At 48.7% G+C, this 19097-nt stretch overlaps 1 protein-coding gene across 1 annotated transcript in view; it reads right to left on the bottom strand.

Annotated features, from left to right (window-relative positions):
* Positions 1-17375, bottom strand: part of slc2a15b (solute carrier family 2 member 15b) — a gene marked incomplete at both ends in the record, with an annotated part of 20912 nt that extends 3537 nt beyond the window's left edge. The window contains 10 exons of the mRNA XM_079730415.1: positions 200-275; positions 789-884; positions 1737-1847; positions 4316-4503; positions 5059-5191; positions 6448-6593; positions 7157-7281; positions 9979-10139; positions 15872-15970; positions 17334-17375. Coding sequence (XP_079586541.1) covers positions 200-275; positions 789-884; positions 1737-1847; positions 4316-4503; positions 5059-5191; positions 6448-6593; positions 7157-7281; positions 9979-10139; positions 15872-15970; positions 17334-17375 — 1177 coding nt within the window. The remainder of the gene's footprint in view (positions 1-199; positions 276-788; positions 885-1736; positions 1848-4315; positions 4504-5058; positions 5192-6447; positions 6594-7156; positions 7282-9978; positions 10140-15871; positions 15971-17333) is intronic.
* Between the last annotated feature and the right edge of the window lie 1722 nt (positions 17376-19097).

Below are 19097 nucleotides of genomic sequence, written 5' to 3'. Positions count from 1 at the left end.
ATCACTTTGCATCAATGCTTCAACCTTTCATTGTTTCTGCTCTTCTTGGATTCTTTTTTAATGTGGGAGAACGAGGAGCTGAGGGAGTTGGTTCTTGATCTTCACCAGTAGTTTAACACACACACACACACACGCACACGCACACACACACGCACACGCACACACACCCAGTTGGCCGGGGGTCTGGCGGAGGTCCTACCTGGTCCGATGCAGAAGCCGGCGATGACCCCGACCACACACGCCACGCTGACGTAGCGCATGGCGGCATACTGAGTCTGGGGGGGGCACAGGCGTCAACACAATGGAGACACAACACAACACAACACCACAACACCACAAAACAACAAAACAACACGCCTTCAACACAACACAAAACAACACACCTTCAACACAACACAACAACAACATCAATACACCTTCAAAACTACACAACAACACTCCTCTTCACAGTGCCTCTCCATGTGTATGGCGGTGGTTGTGTGTCTGCTGGTTGTGTGTCTGCTGGTTGTGTGTCTGTGTGTGTGTGTGTGTCTGTATGTGTGTGTCTGGTGTGTGTGTGTGTCTGCTGTTGTGTGTGTCTGCTGGTTGTGTGTGTGTGTGTGTGTGTGTTTGTCTGTGTGTGTGTCTGTGTGTGTGTGTGTGTGTGTGTGTCTGCTGGTTGTGTGTGTGTGTGTGTGTGTGTGTGTGTGTGTGTGTTTGTCTGTGTGTGTGTGTGTGTGTGTGTCTGTATGTGTGTGTCTGTGTGTGTGTGTGTGTGTGTGTGTGTGTGTGTGTGTGTGTGTGTGTACCTGCAGCAGCAGGGTCAGGGTGATGCAGCAGACGCCCATAAAGGTGAAGCCCCCGACCAGCAGCGGCCGCCGGCCCACCCGCTCTATGGTGAGGCACTGGGGGGGGGGGGGGGGGGGGGAGAGGGGAGGAGAGGGGGGGGGGAGGAGAGGAGAGGAGGAGAGGGGGGGAGGGGAGGGGAGGAGAGGGGAGGAGAGGGGAGGAGAGGGAGAGGGGAGGAGGGGAGGGGAGGAGAGGAGGGAGAGGGAGGGAGGAGAGGAGAGGAGGGGAGGAGAGGAGAGGAGAGGAGGGGAGGAGAGGGGAGGGGAGGAGAGGAGGAGGAGAGGGGAGGAGAGGAGAGGGGAGGAGAGGGGAGGAGAGGGGAGGAGGGGAGGGGAGGAGAGGGGAGGGGAGGAGAGGAGGAGAGGGGAGGGGAGGAGAGGAGAGGAGAGGAGGAGAGGGGAGGGGAGGAGAGGGGAGGCGAGGAGGAGAGGGGAGGGGAGGAGAGGAGAGGAGGAGAGGGGAGGGGAGGGGAGGAGGGGAGGGGAGGGGGGGAGGGGGGGAGGGGGGGAGAACAGGAGCAGTGTTAAGGGTTCAGCCAACAAAATGTACCCCAGCCTCCATGACAGGGTGAACACTCACCCCCAGCCCTGATGACAGGGTGAACACTCACCAGCCCTGATGACAGGGTGAACACTCACCAGCCCTGATGACAGGGTGAACACTCACCCCCAGCCCTGATGACAGGGTGAACACTCACCAGCCCTGATGACAGGGTGAACACTCACCCCCAGCCCTGATGACAGGGTGAACACTCACCCCCAGCCCTGATGACAGGGTGAACACTCACCAGCCCTGATGACAGGGTGAACACTCACCCCCAGCCCTGATGACAGGGTGAACACTCACCCCCAGCCCTGATGACAGGGTGAACACTCACCCCCAGCCCTGATGACAGGGTGAACACTCACCCCCAGCATCCCGGAGACGACCTCGATGGCGCCGGTTCCCACCGTGGTGTACTGGATCTGCTCCACGGCGATCCCGGCGTTCTCAAAGATATTGTTGGTGTAGAACCAGATCTGAACCAGACAACGACAGGTTCATCAGCACAGGAAGGGTTAGGGTTAGGGTTACCCTAACTCAACCCTGTAGAACCAGATCTGAACCAGACAACGACAGGTTCATCAGCACAGGAAGGGTTAGGGTTAGGGTTACCCTAACGGGTTAGGGTTAGGGTTACCCTAACTCAACCCTGTAGAACCAGATCTGAACCAGACAACGACAGGTTCATCAGCACAGGAAGTGGACACACTGACTGTACATTAGAGACAGGACGTAGCTCTACGTCCTGTCTCTGGGGAATGGGTTAACCTAGTGATTCTTAGTGCTTTGCACTTGGTTCCAAGACCAGGCCTATCCCCAAATCTGGTCCACCTTAACCAGGTCTAAGACCAGGTCTAGCCCCTCCCCCAGGTCTAGCCCCTCCCCCAGGTCTAGCCCCTCCCCCAGGTCGACCTGAACTACCTCCCTGTCAGATTGTCCCTCCTTGCATCCATCTATGAAAACGTTTCAGTGCGGTGTCACAGCAAGCACCCCCGCGGTGGAGAGAGGGGGGCTGCCCCGCTGGAGAGAGGCCCCCCCCCCCCCCCGGTGGAGAGGGGAGGGGCCCCAGTGACGGCAGGGGGCGGGTGCAGGGTGCGTTAGCTCCCGTCTGGAACAGCTGTAACAGGAAATCACAGCAGGGAGGAGCCAGGCTGCTGGAGCACGGAGCTCTGAACTACAGGGGGGGGGGGGATGGGAATCTGTATGTTCATACGTATGCCTGTGTGTGCATGTGTGTCTATATGCGTGCGTGTGTGCGGTGTGTTTGTGCGTCTACGAGGGTTCGTCTACGTGTGTTGCTGTGTGTTTACGTGTGTGTATATGAGTGTGTCTCTGTCTGCGTATGAGTGTGTGCATGAGTTAGTCTACACGGGTGTATATGTGTGTGTGTTTGTGTGTTTCCGTGCGTGCGTGTGTGTTGCTGTGTGTGTGTTGCTGTGTGTGTGTGTGTGTTTCTGTGTGTGTGTGTTTCTGTGTGTATGTGTGTGTGTGTGTGTGTTGCTGTTCATGTGTGTGTGTGTGTGTGTGCGTGTGTGTTTCTGTGTGTGTGTGTGTGTTGCTGTGTGTGTGTGTGTGTTTCTGTGTGTATGTGTGTGTGTCTGTGTGTGTGTGTTGCTGTTTGTGTGTATGTGTTTCTGTGTGTGTGTGTTTCTGTGTGTATGTGTATGTGTGTGTGTTTGTGTGTGTTTCTGTGTGTGTGTGTGTGTGTGTTGCTGTTCATGTGTGTGTGTGTGCGTGTGTGTTTCTGTGTGTGTGTGTGTGTGTGTGTGTTGCTGTGTGTGTGTGTGTGTTTCTGTGTGTATGTGTGTGTGTCTGTGTGTGTGTGTTGCTGTTTGTGTGTATGTGTTTCTGTGTGTGTGTGTTTCTGTGTGTATGTGTATGTGTGTGTGTTTGTGTGTGTTTCTGTGTGTGTGTGTGTGTGTGTGTTGCTGTTCATGTGTGTGTGTGTGTGCGTGTGTGTTTCTGTGTGTGTGTGTGTGTGTGTGTGTTGCTGTGTGTGTGTGTGTGTGTGTTTCTGTGTGTGTGTGTTTCTGTGTGTATGTGTGTGTGTGTCTGTGTGTGTGTTGCTGTTTGTGTGTGTGTTTCTGTGTGTGTGTGTTTCTGTGTGTATGTGTATGTGTGTGTGTGTGTGTTGCTGTGTGTGTGTGTGTGTTTCTGTGTGTGTGTGTGTGTGTGTGTGTGTGTGTGTGTGTGTGTGTGTGTGTTGCTGTGCGTGTACAGATCGTGTGTGTCGGCGCGGGCGTCGGGGACTGGGGGATAATGAGGCGTGGTCCGGCGCCCCCCCCGCTGAGTCCCTCACTAGGTGTGTGTGTGGAGATGTAGGGACGGGGGGGGGGGGCAGAGGGTGGCTCCACAGCTGGAGGGGGCTGGGCGGGGGGGCGCTCAATCTTACACACTTCAGTCTGAACTCGCTTGTGCAGAAATGCAGGAAGAAAAGAAACAAAACAACACACAGGTCGGCTGGTGACCAGAGGGTCGCTGGTTCGATCCCCGGCTCCTCCTAGCGGAGTGTGGAGGTGTCCCTGAGCGAGACGCCCCCCCCTGACTGCTCCTGACCAGCTGGCTGTCGCCCTGGGGGGCTGACTCCGCCGTCGGGGGGGGAATGTGTGAATGAAGGGGTGAATGTGAGGCGGTGTATGAATGCAGTCTGTTTCCAAAGTATTTTCCTATGAGGTCTTTGAAGGCTGAGGCAACTTTCAGTTGGGACGGTCTGTACCTCCGATCGTCGGGGGGTACCTCTGACTCCCCTCGCACTAAAAGGGATGAAGGGTTCAGCGTGAGGGGTGAGGCCCTCACTGTGTGTCCTGGAACCCACACGACTAAATACTGAAACCCAACTACTGAAAGGGGCTTTAACTCACCCTTAAAAACACATGCACACACAAAACACTGTCTCTCCCCGTCTGTCTGTCTGTCTGTCTCTCCCCCCCCCCCCCCCCCTCACCGCGTCGATGCCTGACAGCTGCATTCCCACGTTGACCACGGCGATGGTGACCAGCTGCCAGCGGACGGAGCGATCCACCAGGAGGCGCAGCACGGACACTGTCTGCACCGAGGAGAGGGAGCGCTGTTCCTCCTGCATCTCCTCCACCTCCGCCTGGATGTTCCCCTTGGAGTGGTACCACCTCAGGGCTGGGAGGAGGAGAGGAGGAGAGGAGGAGAGAGAGGGAGGGGAGGAGGAGGAGAGGAGAGAGAGAGGGGAGGAGGAGGAGAGAGAGAGAGGAGTGAGAGGGGAGGAGGAGAGAGAGGTGGAGGAGGAGAGGAGAGAGAGAGAGAGGGGAGGAGGAGGAGGAGGAGAGAGAGGAGGAGGAGGAGGAGGAGGAGGAGGAGAAGAGAGAGAGAGGGGAGGAGGAGGAGGAGCAGGAGGAGACAGAGGAGGAGGAGAGAGAGAGGGGAGGAGGAGAGAGAGCAGGAGGAGGAGGAGCAGGAGGTGACAGAGAGAGGAGAGAGAGAGAGGAGAGAGGAGCAGGCATTGAGGATTGATATTTTTCCAGGTATTGTATGACTTCAAAAATAAGAAATTAGTTTCGTCTATGACAAATTGTATTTGTAATTTCCAGTTTTCTAATGCCCCTTATAAACAGCTGTACTGAATTAAGGCCTCTCTACCTGTGATGTCATGTTCTGACTGAATTAAGGCCTCTCTACCTGTGATGTCATGTTCTGACTGAATTAAGGCCTCTCTACCTGTGATGGTGGCGGTCATGTTCTTCTTCTCCATCAACAGGTAGCGGGGGCTCTCTGGAAACCATGGCAACAGCATCAGCTGGACCGCGGTGGGGATAACGATGAGGGACAGCAGCAGGGGCCAGTACTCTTCCTGTGTGGGGACGGACAGACGTACACGAACGCTGCTTCAGTGGTCGTCCATCAATGCAGCTGTGTTCGATGACATGTGATATTCAGAGTGGATACTACAGAAATTGTTACCATTCTGCAATTAACAACAAATTGTTAAAAAATGTATTGTTTGTCACTTTAGTCATTTTTGAAGCTCGAAGAATTACTGTGTTTTATGCAACAGTTAAAACGCTACTGCAACCAAAACAACAGTCCTTGGATATTACTGGGTTTGATTTTACAGTTACCACACTTCGACTGTAACCAAACATACAGTACTTGGCTATTACAGTTTTACTTGACAGCTGTAATACTGCGATTTGTTGTTACAGTAAGTTACTGTGAATTTCACAGTGTTTTTTTTTTTACAGTGTATGCCTTCATGTTTTGGGTAACGGATTTTCGTTTGCCTCATGGCATAATTGCCTGAGTCATATTTTCACCAAATTGTGACGTCTGACCAAACTGTGCCCTCCTGATGCTGCTGATTCACTGTGCCTCATTGGCTGTATCCTCAGCCAATCAGAGAGCTTTTTACATTCCATAACACTATCTGCCTACGTCATCTATTTGAATTTGGCATTTTTGAATAGAAGATGAACCTTAAAATAGAACTTAAAGAGCACCTATCATGCTTTTTCGACTTTTATGACCTATAAACATTGCTATAATGATTTATAGTCATGTTTAACCATACTAAAGTGTCAAATAATGACGTACATGCATTCAGACATATTCCCTGCTTATCTACGTAGAACAATCCGGATTTTCCATGTATGGTAACGCTGCAACATGCTCTTCCGGAAGGTAACCAATCACAACGGAGTGGGGTTGGCAGGAGGGGGGCGAGGGGGGGAGGAGGACGAAGCCGAGTGTTGACAGAGAACGCTGAAAGCGCCCGATGAGAGGAAGAGTTTCCCCAAAATCGACATCGTTTTTTGTGCTGTGATTCGTGTCAGGTTGCGTCATTAATAAGAAATTAAGACCAGAAAAGTAGTATAATAGGTGATCTTTAAGGGAATTATGCTATGAGGCTAACGATTATATAATTTATTTCAGTTCACGGATTGAAATGTTAATTCAAGTGAATTAAAGTTAAGAGTTAGAGTGACAATTTCCGACCAGATGTTGAGCTAAACCCAAAATCAAAAGAATAAAAGAAATATATCTGATAAACGTAACCAAAAACAGAAGAATCACAGCTCTTAGGGAGACACACACACACACACACACTACCTTTCCCAGGATCTCGTGGATCCCCAGGACCTGGGCGATGAAGACCCCCCCACAGATGTGGATGCTGGGCACCAGGCCCAGGAAGCCGCGGAGGTTCTTGGGGGCGATCTCCCCCAGGTACATGGGCACCACGCTGAGGGAGACCCCTGGAGGAGCGGAGGACACACTGCGTCACTGCTGGGCTCAGAGGACGTTCAGAACCAACACTGCCGTCACCATGCTGCTGCTTTTTCTGGATTTTATTATTTCCTTAAATGTTTTTATTTTACTTAATTTTATAATTTCTATTAATATTCTTAACTTCTTCATTTTCTTATTTTTACAGAATCTTTCTTGATTTTATTATTTTCTTAATTTTTATTATTTTACTTAATTATATTATTTCTATTCATTTTCCTAACTTCTTGATCTTCTTATTTTTCGCAATTGCCTTATTTGTTCATTTGTATTTGTCCTTTTTACCAGGGTAGTCACGTTGAGACAGTAGTCTCTTTTACAAGTGAGCCCTGGCCAAGGAAGGCAGCAGCTAGCTAAAAGACACATAAAGAGAGAAAAACAAGATAAAACCCTGAACACAATTTACAAAACAGGAAACATATGCAGCCTATAAAAGACAACCTTAACACATTCACGTTGGTAATGTAAAGTGTCTGCAACACATCGTTTAAGGTATAATTTGATAATGATAGAGTTGTGTTGCCGGGCAGACCTGAGTGGATCCCGGTGATGAAGCGGCCAATTATGACCATGGCCGGGAAACGGCAGGCCCGGCTGGAGCCCATCAGAGCCCCCGCCACGAACACCAGGCCGGTGGAACGCACCAGGGTACCCTTCCTACACACACACACACACACACACAAAGACACACACACACACACACACACACACACACACACACAGAGACACACACACACACACACACACAGACACACACAGACACACAGACACACACACACACACACACACACAGAGACACACACAGACACACAGACACACACACATAGACAGAAACACACACACACACACACACACACACAGACACGCATACACACACACACACACACACACACACACGTCAGTTTCATAAGGATAATCCACCAGTATGTACCAGCCTCACTTTGAGTGGTATGTGGAATGATGAAAAGCTTGAACTAAACGTCACTTTGATTATAAGTAACTTGTAACAGATATTCGGTTATATTAAAAGATGACTTAAGCTTCTGACTCCGGAGTTCTGTGTCCATCAACTTTCTTAAAATCTCACTAATTGCATTGCTGCCAGACGCCAACAATCGGTGAATCGATTCCATTTTAGAAAACACTTTAAAAGTTACTTAAAGTGTAGACTACCTGTATAACAGTAAATGGACTGCGTCTATACAGCTCTTTTCTAACCAGTGGGCGCTCAAAGTGTTGAACAATACAGCCCCGCAGGGAGACAGCCAGCTGGTCAGCAGCAGTCAGGGGGGGCGTCTCGCTCAGGGACACCTCCACACTCAGCTAGGAGGAGCCGGGGATCGAACCAGCAACCTTCCAGGTTCCAAAGCGCTCTCCCTCCTGGGCCACATGCCGCCCCTCACTGTAGTCCTGGCTGAAACGTAGATTTGTGTTCCTTCACGCGCGGCCTTAACTGCGGGTACTGCCGGTACTACGCGAGCCAACATCTCTCGTCTGGTAGGACATCACAAGTTCGTCGAGCGCAGGTTCTTAGCTCCAAAGAGCGATCACTCGAGGAACAGTTCCTTGAAGAGGTTATTGAAGAGAACTTCAAGAGGATAAGAATAAGGTCTCATCTGCCTCGATCCATTGAACCTTTCTCTAGATGAGGAGGCGCTGAGTCACCGTTACAACGGTCAACATTCCCTTCTCCGGGGGTCCCCAGTTGATGAAGAATTTATGTCATTCAATTATATCAAATGAACATCAACTAATATAAATCTGGCATTATAATATACACACTGATTAGATCAATGACCTGCCAACTGAATCATTAACTTGAGGTAGTTTACACATTTGACAAACACCAATCTTAAAAAAGTAACACAGTTAGACACAGTTATGAGACAGAGAGAGAGTTGAGAGACAGAGAGAGAGACAGAGAGAGAGAGAGACAGAGACAGAGGGAGTTGAGAGACAGAGAGAGAGACAGAGAGAGATAGAGAGAGAGACAGAGAGAGATAGAGAGAGAGACAGAGAGAGAGAGATAGATAGAGAGAGAGAGAGAGAGAGAGAGAGAGAGAGAGAGACAGAGATTGGGACTTCCACACATGATGTTCAGATGATAAATCTGATGATTTATGTTATAAGACCTACTAAAAAGACTTATTGTTAGTCACTTTGGATAAATGCTCAAATGTAAAAAGGGGAGAGACAGAAAAAGAGAGAAAGGGGGAGAAAGGGGGAGAAAGGGGGGTGACCAGGCCTCAGTGGAGCCTCTGCCGTTTCTAAAACGGGCTTCAAGGATCACATGCGTGTCGAGCCCACTGGTGTCTAACAGTCCCTGTAGCTGATCATCGTCCTCCCCATGACCCCGTCCCAAAGGAGTGATGGGGAGACACATCAGCTGGTGGAAAGGTCCTGAGTCTTGCCACCCACGTATTGTGTGTTGTACGTCCTGGCACTTAAAAACAGTACTTAGCATTGAGTAGCGTCTATCAAAGTGATCTTTGTTGTCTACAGGGAATGGGTTAACCTAGTGATGGTTAGTGCTTGGCACTTGGTCCTATGAATACCCTTACTGTACCCACAGAGATATGTTGTTGTGTCTCTGTCTTCTGACAAACGTGCTTATTGTAAGTCACTCTGGATGAAAGCGTCTGGTAAACAGCCTGGATGTAATGTCTTGGAGTGTGATTGACAGCATTTGGGTCCACTTTGACCCAGGGAAGCGAGTGAATGTCAGGGCCAGCCGGATGTGGGGGAGGGTCTGCTCTGGGAGTCCGGACACTCGTCAGAGCTGGGTCAGGGGCTCTGGTCCAAAGGCTCAACCCAGGGTAGTGTCGCCGCCCACTACGGCTACAAGCATCAGTGTCCCATCTCGCCCCCTTTGTTGATTACTCACTCCCTGTCCTTGTGTTTCCCTGATTGTCCTCAATCACCTTAATGGTTGTCACCAGTCCCTCGTTAACATTCCCCTCCTGGTGGATTCAGAGCGTTTCCCTTCCTCTGGGCCGGTTCTTCTTGGTTCTTTGTATCAAGCGTCCCGGCATTTTTCTCCTGATCCCGGTTCCCGGTTTTCTTCTCCCTGCCGGATTGTTTCCCTGATCTACGACTGATCTCCCCGTGTACCGACCTATCCGCTGGTAAAGATCATTCTTCCTAAAGACTTCTGCCTCCCGAGTCGTGCTTTTGAGTCCTATTTCCCCTTGCTTCTTTCCTTTCTGTTGCACCAATGTCGTGGATTTTCGTATTTTAGACTCAAACATATATCTATTTATGTAAAATACACACAAACACATGTAAAACGCATGGATACATGACATACACACAAACACAGCTCTCAGGTGTGTGTGGGTCAGACGGTGGTCTTACCTCCCAAACTTGGTGACCAGTGTGCCGACCAGCAGCGAACCCACCATCCCGCCGATAGCGAAGATCCCCACGGTGAGCGAGTACAGCAGCGTGACCGCCCGGTCGTCCAGACTCCAGCCGTACCGCTCCGTGATCGTCTCGTTGTAGAAGTCCTTTATGTACTACAGAGGAAGAAGAAGAAGAAGAAGAAGAAGAAAAAGAAGAAGAAGAAGGAGGAGGAGGAGGAGAAGAAAAAGAAGAATGAGTTGGAACAAGAATATGGTCTGGAGGTATTTCATTTGCTTAGGGACCCTCGTCGTTGAATAAGAAAGTTGGTTTGAATTTAAATTGGTTGTTTAAATTTGTTTTGTACATTTGATGACGATAGTGTTTGTTGTCACATGCTCATATGATGTACATAATAAGTTAACCTAGCGGACAACAACAACGATGACAGCTATAAGTCCCAGCCACTAACAGGACCCCACAGAACGTGTCATGGCTGGCGGGGTCCAGCCTTCTCCCTGATCTCCTCCAGCTCTCAGGGTTGGGGTTAGCAGCTCCGGTCTCAAACCTCTTCCACACACATTAACATCTCAGGACCTGATTCGCTTCTCAAGGCATGAAGCAGAACGTGTTCAAATCCATCAGACTGATATCTGTGAGACCGTGAGGAATCAGCCCTCTGACCTTCACAGGAAGATGATTCAGACTCGTGAATCGTATAGATATATATCATGTGCTTCTCTTAATGAAAAGCAAGGACAATTCTTAACCGTAAGTACTAATTCATAAGTGATGCATGGGTTCATCAAAATAGAGATCCTTATTTGTAACTGCATACGACAGACAGCATCTTATTAACAATTAAATTGGATTTCAGAGATCCATTCCCACTCTGATCTTAACAGTTGGTTTAATTTAATCTCATGACCAAGATAGGAAGCAAAATAAATTATATACTTGATATGAAAACTTTGAAATGACCCGAGTAAAAGGCTCTTTCGGATCGAATCGACTGGAATCGATTTGTTCTCCAATCTCCGAGTCTCCTCCTCTCGGAGACCTCCGACCTCCACCGCCGGGTAAATGGGATTCGGTCCGCAGGACAAAGCGAGCAGGACGTCAGGTGACCGCCTGTAACCAGCGGACCACCTCCCAGTCACATGACGACGCTCCGACTGGGGGGGAACGTTCCCAGCCTCACGGTCCGGCCGGATTAGCGGGAGGCCCAGGGTCCGAGGGTCCGCGGCCCCCCTGAGCTCCAGCGCTCTGGGGGAACACTGTGTGTATGTGTGTGTGTGTGTGTTTGTGTGTGCGTGTGTGTGTGTCTGTGCGTGTCTCTGTGTGTGTGTGTGTTTGTGTGTGCGTCTGTGTGTGTGTCTCTCTCTGTCTGTGTGTGTGTGTGTCTCTCTCTGTGTCTCCATGTGTGTGTGTCTGTGTGTGTGTGTGTGTGTCTGTGTGTGTGTGTGTGTGTGTCAGGGATGGAAATTAACACCCGCCACACGCCATTTGCGGGTGGATTTGTATGGTGGCGGGTGAATTGTGTCACTTCACCCGCCACTGTGTCAGGTAATACTTTACTAATACTGTACTAATACTTTCCAGTCAGGTCCGTTCAAATTTGCATATTTAATACATTCGTCATACGGCGCTGCACAGTTCCACAACCATTACTGTCAACATCCGGCCCCCTTCTTCTTCTACGCCTCTTCTGCTGAACTGCGACTGTCAACATCCGGGATAATATACCGGTAACCATAGAGATAATATGCCGGTATCAACATTCGGTATAGTATGCTAGGCTAATTATAACATATAAAGAAAGAACTAATAGAGAAAGCAATGTTGCGTTTCCTCACCGGAGGAAAGAGAACAGCTGAGGAGAGTGTAGGCCAGGTACAGGTGGCGGATGATAGTACGGCAGTCACCCCCAAAAGAAGCGTTGTTTTAATAAGAGATGGCGAACATCGGACAGTGGGCAACACCGTGACTGGCTGGTGTTTGACGGGACGAGCCAGACAATGTTCTGTGCTCTCTGTCGTAAACATGCTTCGGATGGCCACGGGTCCAATAGTTTTGTGAGTGGGACACAAAACCTAAAATTGGAAGCCGTGAAGGACCACGAGTCCTCAAAAAGTCACCTTCACGTTTTGAAAATTGCCAAAGGAAAATCAGCGGCCGACACCACGACAGCGATGAGGACGTTAGCCTCAAAACAGCCCAGCTTGATAGAATGGCTCTACTATTTCGAAATGCACACGCAATTTCCAAAAAGGGAAGGCCATTTCAAGACTTCGAATGGCACTGCACGTAAGCTAATTTTTAATTTTCTATTAGGCCTAATGCCTGCTTTACGTCCCTAAATCCCTACATCCCTAAACGAGCATGTTGGGTAACCTTAGAGCTCTGCTCACTTGTTTGGCAAACAGCTGCTTTCTGTCAGTCTGGTCAAAACAGATGTCAAGTGTGTGTGCTAAGACGTAGGGCTGTCCCGAATACCATTTTACAGGCTTAGAATACTCGTTGGGTATTCCGAGCGAGTATTCCAATACAACAAAAACAACATTAATAATTGAACAGTAAAAAAGTCGGAGTTCCTTACTTTGCTGTTGTTTCGTTCCAAATCAGCTGTCATCTGTGCCATCGTAGCCCTTACAGGAGCTTATCAATTCATCCCGTAACGTGCATATAAATCCATACAAAGATCCAATGTTCAGTCGTTTGTGTCCATATTAAATCCATCATTGACCGGGTATTCCTTTGACAAAAAACAGTCTGTAAATGCGCAATAGCAGGGAACGAACACAAACAGATACGCTAACGAGTTCATATATATATATATATATATATATATATATATATATATATATATATATATATATATATATAGTTTAATGTATTCTGACGTTTTTCAATGTGTCTTCCACTTATTAAGTGGTTTCTTGTTCTTGTTTCTTCATGCCCTGTTTTTAAATGTATGTGTATGAGTCTTCCTATACCGAGAGGATAAATCTGTTGCATTATAGGGGCAGATTTCATTATACATCTGGTTGAATTGAAGAAATTAAAAGGCCAGTGCACTGAAAAAACAAATGTTCCTATTGACTTATGATGGTATAGCCATGTTGTTTTAATGTTAATATGTCAATTTGTTTTTTATTGAAAATACTTTGTATAGATGAATTATCCCCAAACTTGTCATCGTAACACCTTTGAAATAAACATGACTTAACATGGCAGATACCTGTGTATTGTTTATCATATGCGGTAAGAGTGTAACATTTTCAACTCAGTTCCTTGGTAGCACCTACTTACAGTAAAAATCACTTCTGATGGATAAATGATGTGTATGAAAAACACTTTTCTTATCTATTGTTACTATTATATTGTTTAAAATGTTCGCATATATTAAAAAAATATATAGCGTATAAAAAAGATGAGTGGCTGGTGGACAAAAAAGTTAATTTCCATCTCTGGTTACAGCCACAGCTCATCGTCACAGTGGGATGTCCTTACACGTCTAACCGGGATCACTGTGGTTTAGACGTCTGCTCCTTGTGTGTCTGTGGACCGGCTCTCCTCTCCGCAGGAGGAGTTAGCGGTGGGGTTGGGTGTTTTGGACACTAATCCGTTCAACCCACATCCCCAGCCCGGCCGAGCTGTGAGGCGCAGGACTGCAGCCCCATCTCTTTATCGTTCTACAATACCTTTATTTTGGAGGTACTACTCCTGTCTCCTATTAATAACACCGGCATCCCGCTGAACGCCCCCGAACGTCTCGTTGGAACAGAGGCTGGGTTTAAAGAGCACACAGAGATACATCCTGCACTCACACTGTGGTGAAATAGCTTCACACTTTAGTGCAATGGCTTGCATTGAGTAAACAACAACAGCCAAACATACGCTCTAACGTGCGCTATTGCAACTGAAATGAACCACAAGTATGAAAGTTAAACCTTGCTAGGTGCAAATCCATCCAGCACATACAAGAACAGACGCCATCCCAACAAGAAAGAGGAGGAAAGGGGCCCTGACACCCTGATAATACACACCTCCTTCCATCTGAAGATGGAGGGTTTGCATTAGTAAAGTGGATGTTGATGGGTCCCTACATCCCACCATGGCTCCTGGTAGGAACCGTCCCACTCTACCCAGAGCAGGGGTAGGGGCCCCTCCGCTCTGTCCCTCCACACCCGGGCCCCTTGGCCCCTGGCCCTGGGGCTCTATGTGCTAGGTGGTGTCTGTTTAAAGAGGCTGCAGACCTGCCATACACCAGGAGCCAGAGGTCTGAGGGCCCCTACCAAACACCAGGAGCCAGAGGTCTGAGGGCCCCTACCAAACACCAGGAGCCAGAGGTCTGAGGGCCCCTACCAAACACCAGGAGCCAGAGGTCTGAGGGCCCCTACCAAACACCAGGAGCCAGAGGTCTGAGGGCCCCTACCAAACACCAGGAGCCAGAGGTCTGAGGGCCCCTACCAAACACCAGGAGCCAGAGGTCTGAGGGCCCCTACCAAACACCAGGAGCCAGAGGTCTGAGGGCCCCTACCAAACACCAGGAGCCAGAGGTCTGAGGGCCCCTACCAAACACCAGGAGCCAGAGGTCTGAGGGCCCCCCACACTTCAGAGAACAGCAGCGGAACCTCTCGGGAGGTCTGGTGGTTTAACCAATAGCAAAGATCTCCTGGGGGAGGAAAGGGAAAACACACCTCCTCCTCCCCCTCCTCCTCCTCCTCCACCTTCTCCTCCCCCTCCTCCTCCTCCACCTTCTCCTCCCCCTCCTCCTCCTCCTCCTCCTTCTCCTCCCCCTCCTCCACCTTCTCCTCCCCCTCCGTCCCTCCTTCAGAGCAGCTCTTCGTGGGTCACATGTCTCTCTCTGTTTCCCCTGCTCTAAGCGTCACGCATTCCATCACAGGAAACGGGTCAAACCAAAGCATGTGAGCCCTTCAAAGCGAGGGCACATTCTAGAAGCATTTTCTGTCATATGTGTTGAAAGTCTCTGTGAAAGCGGCCCAATCATTTCGTTCTGCACCAATGGATCGATTGGATATCCTGTCTGCCTTCCTACCTACCTGCGGTGAAGAATGCTTTCACTCTGACATGTTCAAGATCAAGTTCACTAAATCGCCGACCCCTTTATCTTTGAACCTCTTACCCTAGCTGTCTCTGTTGTATATGGGGAATGGGTTAACCTAGTGATGGTTAGTGCTTGGCACTTGGTTCTATGAACATCCTTACTGTACCCACAGAGATATATTGTTGTTTCACTTTCTTCTGACAAATGTATTCATTGTAAGTCGCTTTGGATTAAAGCAAACGTAAATGTAGAGGTTTTAACAAATGAATAAAAACACATGGACACAAGCTAAATGCCAAAGTTCATGCAGACAATCCGATGTGTACCTTGTTACAAAGCTACTACTACTTTATTCAGATCTCAAGAAAAGGTTTTTCTGAAAAACATCTACGCTTACATTTAGGGCATTTATCAGACGCTTTTATCCAGGGTGACTTTATGAGTACACAAGTAAGATAATACGTCCATTAGTCAGAAGAAAGAGAAACAACAATATATCTCTGTGGGTACAGTAAGGATGTTCATAGAACCAAGTGCCGAGCACTAACCATCACTAGGTTAACCCATTCCCCACTGGGATAAGAGGCTACACAACCAACTAGTATAACTAAGTACGACATAAAATAAGTGCGTACATTAAGACAATGTGTAATGTACTACCAAGCTACTATTGGATATTCTATTGTTGATGACTTTATTCATATCTCGGAAAACGTTTTCCACATTTGTCAGAAACTGAGGAGAACATCATCATCCCCCAACACGAGGAGAGAGGGGCGTGATGGTGGTGGTGTGATGGCTGATGTGACGATGAGGATGTCGATGAAGAGGCCGTACCTGTGCGGGGGAGTTGACCACGGCCAGGTTATAGCCGTACAGCAGAGAGCTGCCAAACGAGGACAGGAAGGCCACGGCCAGCAGGGACCTGTTGAGCTGCTGCAGAGACAAACCAGCGGAGAGATGAGGAGACAGAAGGGGTACTGGTCCCAGCACGGGGGGACCAGTACCCAACAGGAGAACAGCACGTTTTACATTATAGGAAGGTTATAAATAAGGACAGTGTCAAAAGGAGTGGATAGAATTGTACACAGTGGAATTTAAAACATATATTAACATCATATTTATGAACGTATGATGTGTCCCAAGTTGTGTGGGTTTGAGGTCGTTTCAGTTGCAGGACTATTGACCCCAACCCGTTTTTATTTGTGCGCTTCAATGTGCAAACATAAGAAGCTTTTCCCCCTGATCAACAGAGAACAGATTAAAGAGACCGGGATCCGAAACGACATGAATCTACTGTAGATCCATGTCCGCCTAACTCATTCAATAATATTCCTAATTTGAGTCAAGGTTCATAAAGGATTCAATTGTATTTCCACAGCACAATAACAATATGATCTTTGGTAGCGGTCGGCTGTAAGCCTCCAGCAGCACATGACCCATGAACAGCTGGCTGGAGTCCGTCTGGCCCGGTTCCCGGTGCCTGAGTCCTAACAGCCAGCAGGAGGACACGCATTTATACACAATGGTGTCAAACTTTCGGGATAATGTCAAGACTAAATGAACAACTGGCGATAAGAATCGACTCCCAAAAGTTGAGGTTCAGGTGGAACGCGGTTGGTCCTCCGCTAATTAGAGGACGACTGCTTCCCCTGATTGATTCCTCTCTGAACCTATTAGTATTGACCTCTGTGGCCAGCCGTGTGCCGACATTTCGCATTCCACCACATCGCGAGAAAGCTGTCTCCACTAGGGAGGTGGGGAACCCCGAGGGCCTGGGGATCAAAGACCCCCTGCTGAGATCTCAACGAGGGTCCCTCTTGTCCACCGACTCAAGAAAGACCTCTCCCCCACACAAGCAGAGGGACGGGGAGCAGGACAGCCACGGTGAGCCCGTAAAGCAGCGGTCACCGTGCCTTCAACCAGCTTCACTCGGCCAGTGGTGACAAGCAGGAGATGAGACGCGGACTTTAAGTGGCGCCCAGCGAGCTTCAGTCTGGTGATAGGCTGAATCGCTGAATCGCATTCATCAATACGATAGAATGATTGTTTCACTGGCGGCGAATAACACGGATAGGCCGATCAGAAGAGATCAATCAGATATGATAAATCAGAAGAGGATCAATCAGAAGGACCTGTGGGTCTCGTCACCTCTGCTCCAGGCCTACAGCCCCATATTAACTAGATAATAACTACAATAACTATACTAACTTTTATAACATTATCAGCGAGCCTAAATCTTTTTTAGAACAAATCTGAAAAATAGAATAAAATGAAAATCATTCAATTACAAACTCACCCCGCTGGTTTTTGCATCGTTTGCTAACAGTTCCTCAGCCATCTTAATCCTGAGTTAGTATCCCCCCTTCCTACACAGAGCAGTGTTCAGGATGGAGCGCTCATCAGCAAACAGCTCCGTGGGTCTGCCGCCTCCTCATATGTACCTCATCAGGCCCGGGGAGGAGAGGCGTGTTCGGGTGACAGGAGGAGACCGGAGACGGTATGGAACGCCCGGTCCTCCAGGGTTTATTCCCAGGGAAACCCTCCCATTTGTAAATAGTTTTCCGCGTGTTGCCGCCCAGCGAGCAGCGTCACATGGGCGGTGGGCACGTGATGCGGGCCGACCACCAATTAGCTAATTGCCTGAATCCAGCGGAGGGAAGCGGAACCAAAATAGACCAGTACACGGGACTAGGAACAGAGGCTCAGCGCACGTATAACAAAGAGATATAATCCCAAAAATGTCATGACCCCTGCGAATCAGAGGACATGAAAAGTTTGCACTGATCCCATTGTTTTTATTTTGAGCACATAAATGAACACAAAACATCAATGGAGACTTTACGATACAGGTGGAGCGCACAAAGCAACACTATTCTTTAAGTACAAGCAAGCCATAATAATATTTGAACTGAACAATGTTTATAATATGTATATTTTTTATTATCTATATGATTTTTCCATTATTGTAAATGGGTCTAATTCAAAGAAATTTCTCTGTGTTGCATATTGACGACCCGGGCCATGGGATATATCAAGTGTGTCTTTCCAGGTTATCCCACATCGCCCTTCTGCTGAAGCAGACCGTAACATTGAGTTAAGGAAAGGCTGCATCCATCGTGCACCGAGACTGTGACCTCAGTCTGGTCATTCATGACTGTCGCTCTCGCTCTCTTGAGAACTGATTAATGGATTGAATGCAGATCGCTGTCAATCACATGATGACACATGACTCCCCCGTCGTATCTCAGCTTCACACCTCGGATGTCATTGGTCACAGCAGAGGGGGGGGATGGCCCCTGGCACATGACTTCATCCAGTCCCCCTCTCTTCTGAATCATGTTGGACAGGACCACACGCACACACACACACACACACACACACACCCACACACACAGCCAAATAAACACACACACACACAGACACACACACACAGCCAAATATGAACACACAGCCAAATACATACACACAGCCAACTACACACACGCACTGCCAAATACACACACACATACACACAGCCAAATACACCCACACATACACAACCAAATACACACACACACAACCAAATGCACACACACACACACATACACAAACAACCAAATACATATACACACATAAATACATGTACTCGATTCCTATGTGATCATATGTGCGTTGCTACAATGCATGGTGGCTCCTCCAGTGATACTCCCTGCCTCCTTGCCTCCTTGCCTCCTGTGACCTCCTCTCCTCAACCTTCCTCAGGTCAGCCAGTGTAGTCCTGTGACTCCCATCAGGACGTCCGCGTGGGTCATGCTGGTTCAGGGAAAAGACAGTCCATTACCAGTCCTTAACCAGCAGGCGGTAACACCAGCAGGCGGTAACACCAGCAGTCGTAACACCAGCAGGCGGTAACACCAGCAGTCGGTAACACCAACAGGCGGTAACACCAGCAGGCGGTAACACCAACAGGCGGTAACACCAGCAGGCGGTAACACCAGCAGTCGGTAACACCAACAGGCGGTAACACCAGCAGGCGGTAACACCAACAGGCGGTAACACCAACAGGCGGTAACACCAGCAG

The sequence above is a fragment of the Pollachius pollachius genome (genome assembly GCF_949987615.1).
Source record: "Pollachius pollachius genome assembly, chromosome: 2".
NCBI lineage: Eukaryota > Metazoa > Chordata > Actinopteri > Gadiformes > Gadidae > Pollachius > Pollachius pollachius.
This window is presented reverse-complemented; position numbering and strand designations above follow the sequence as displayed.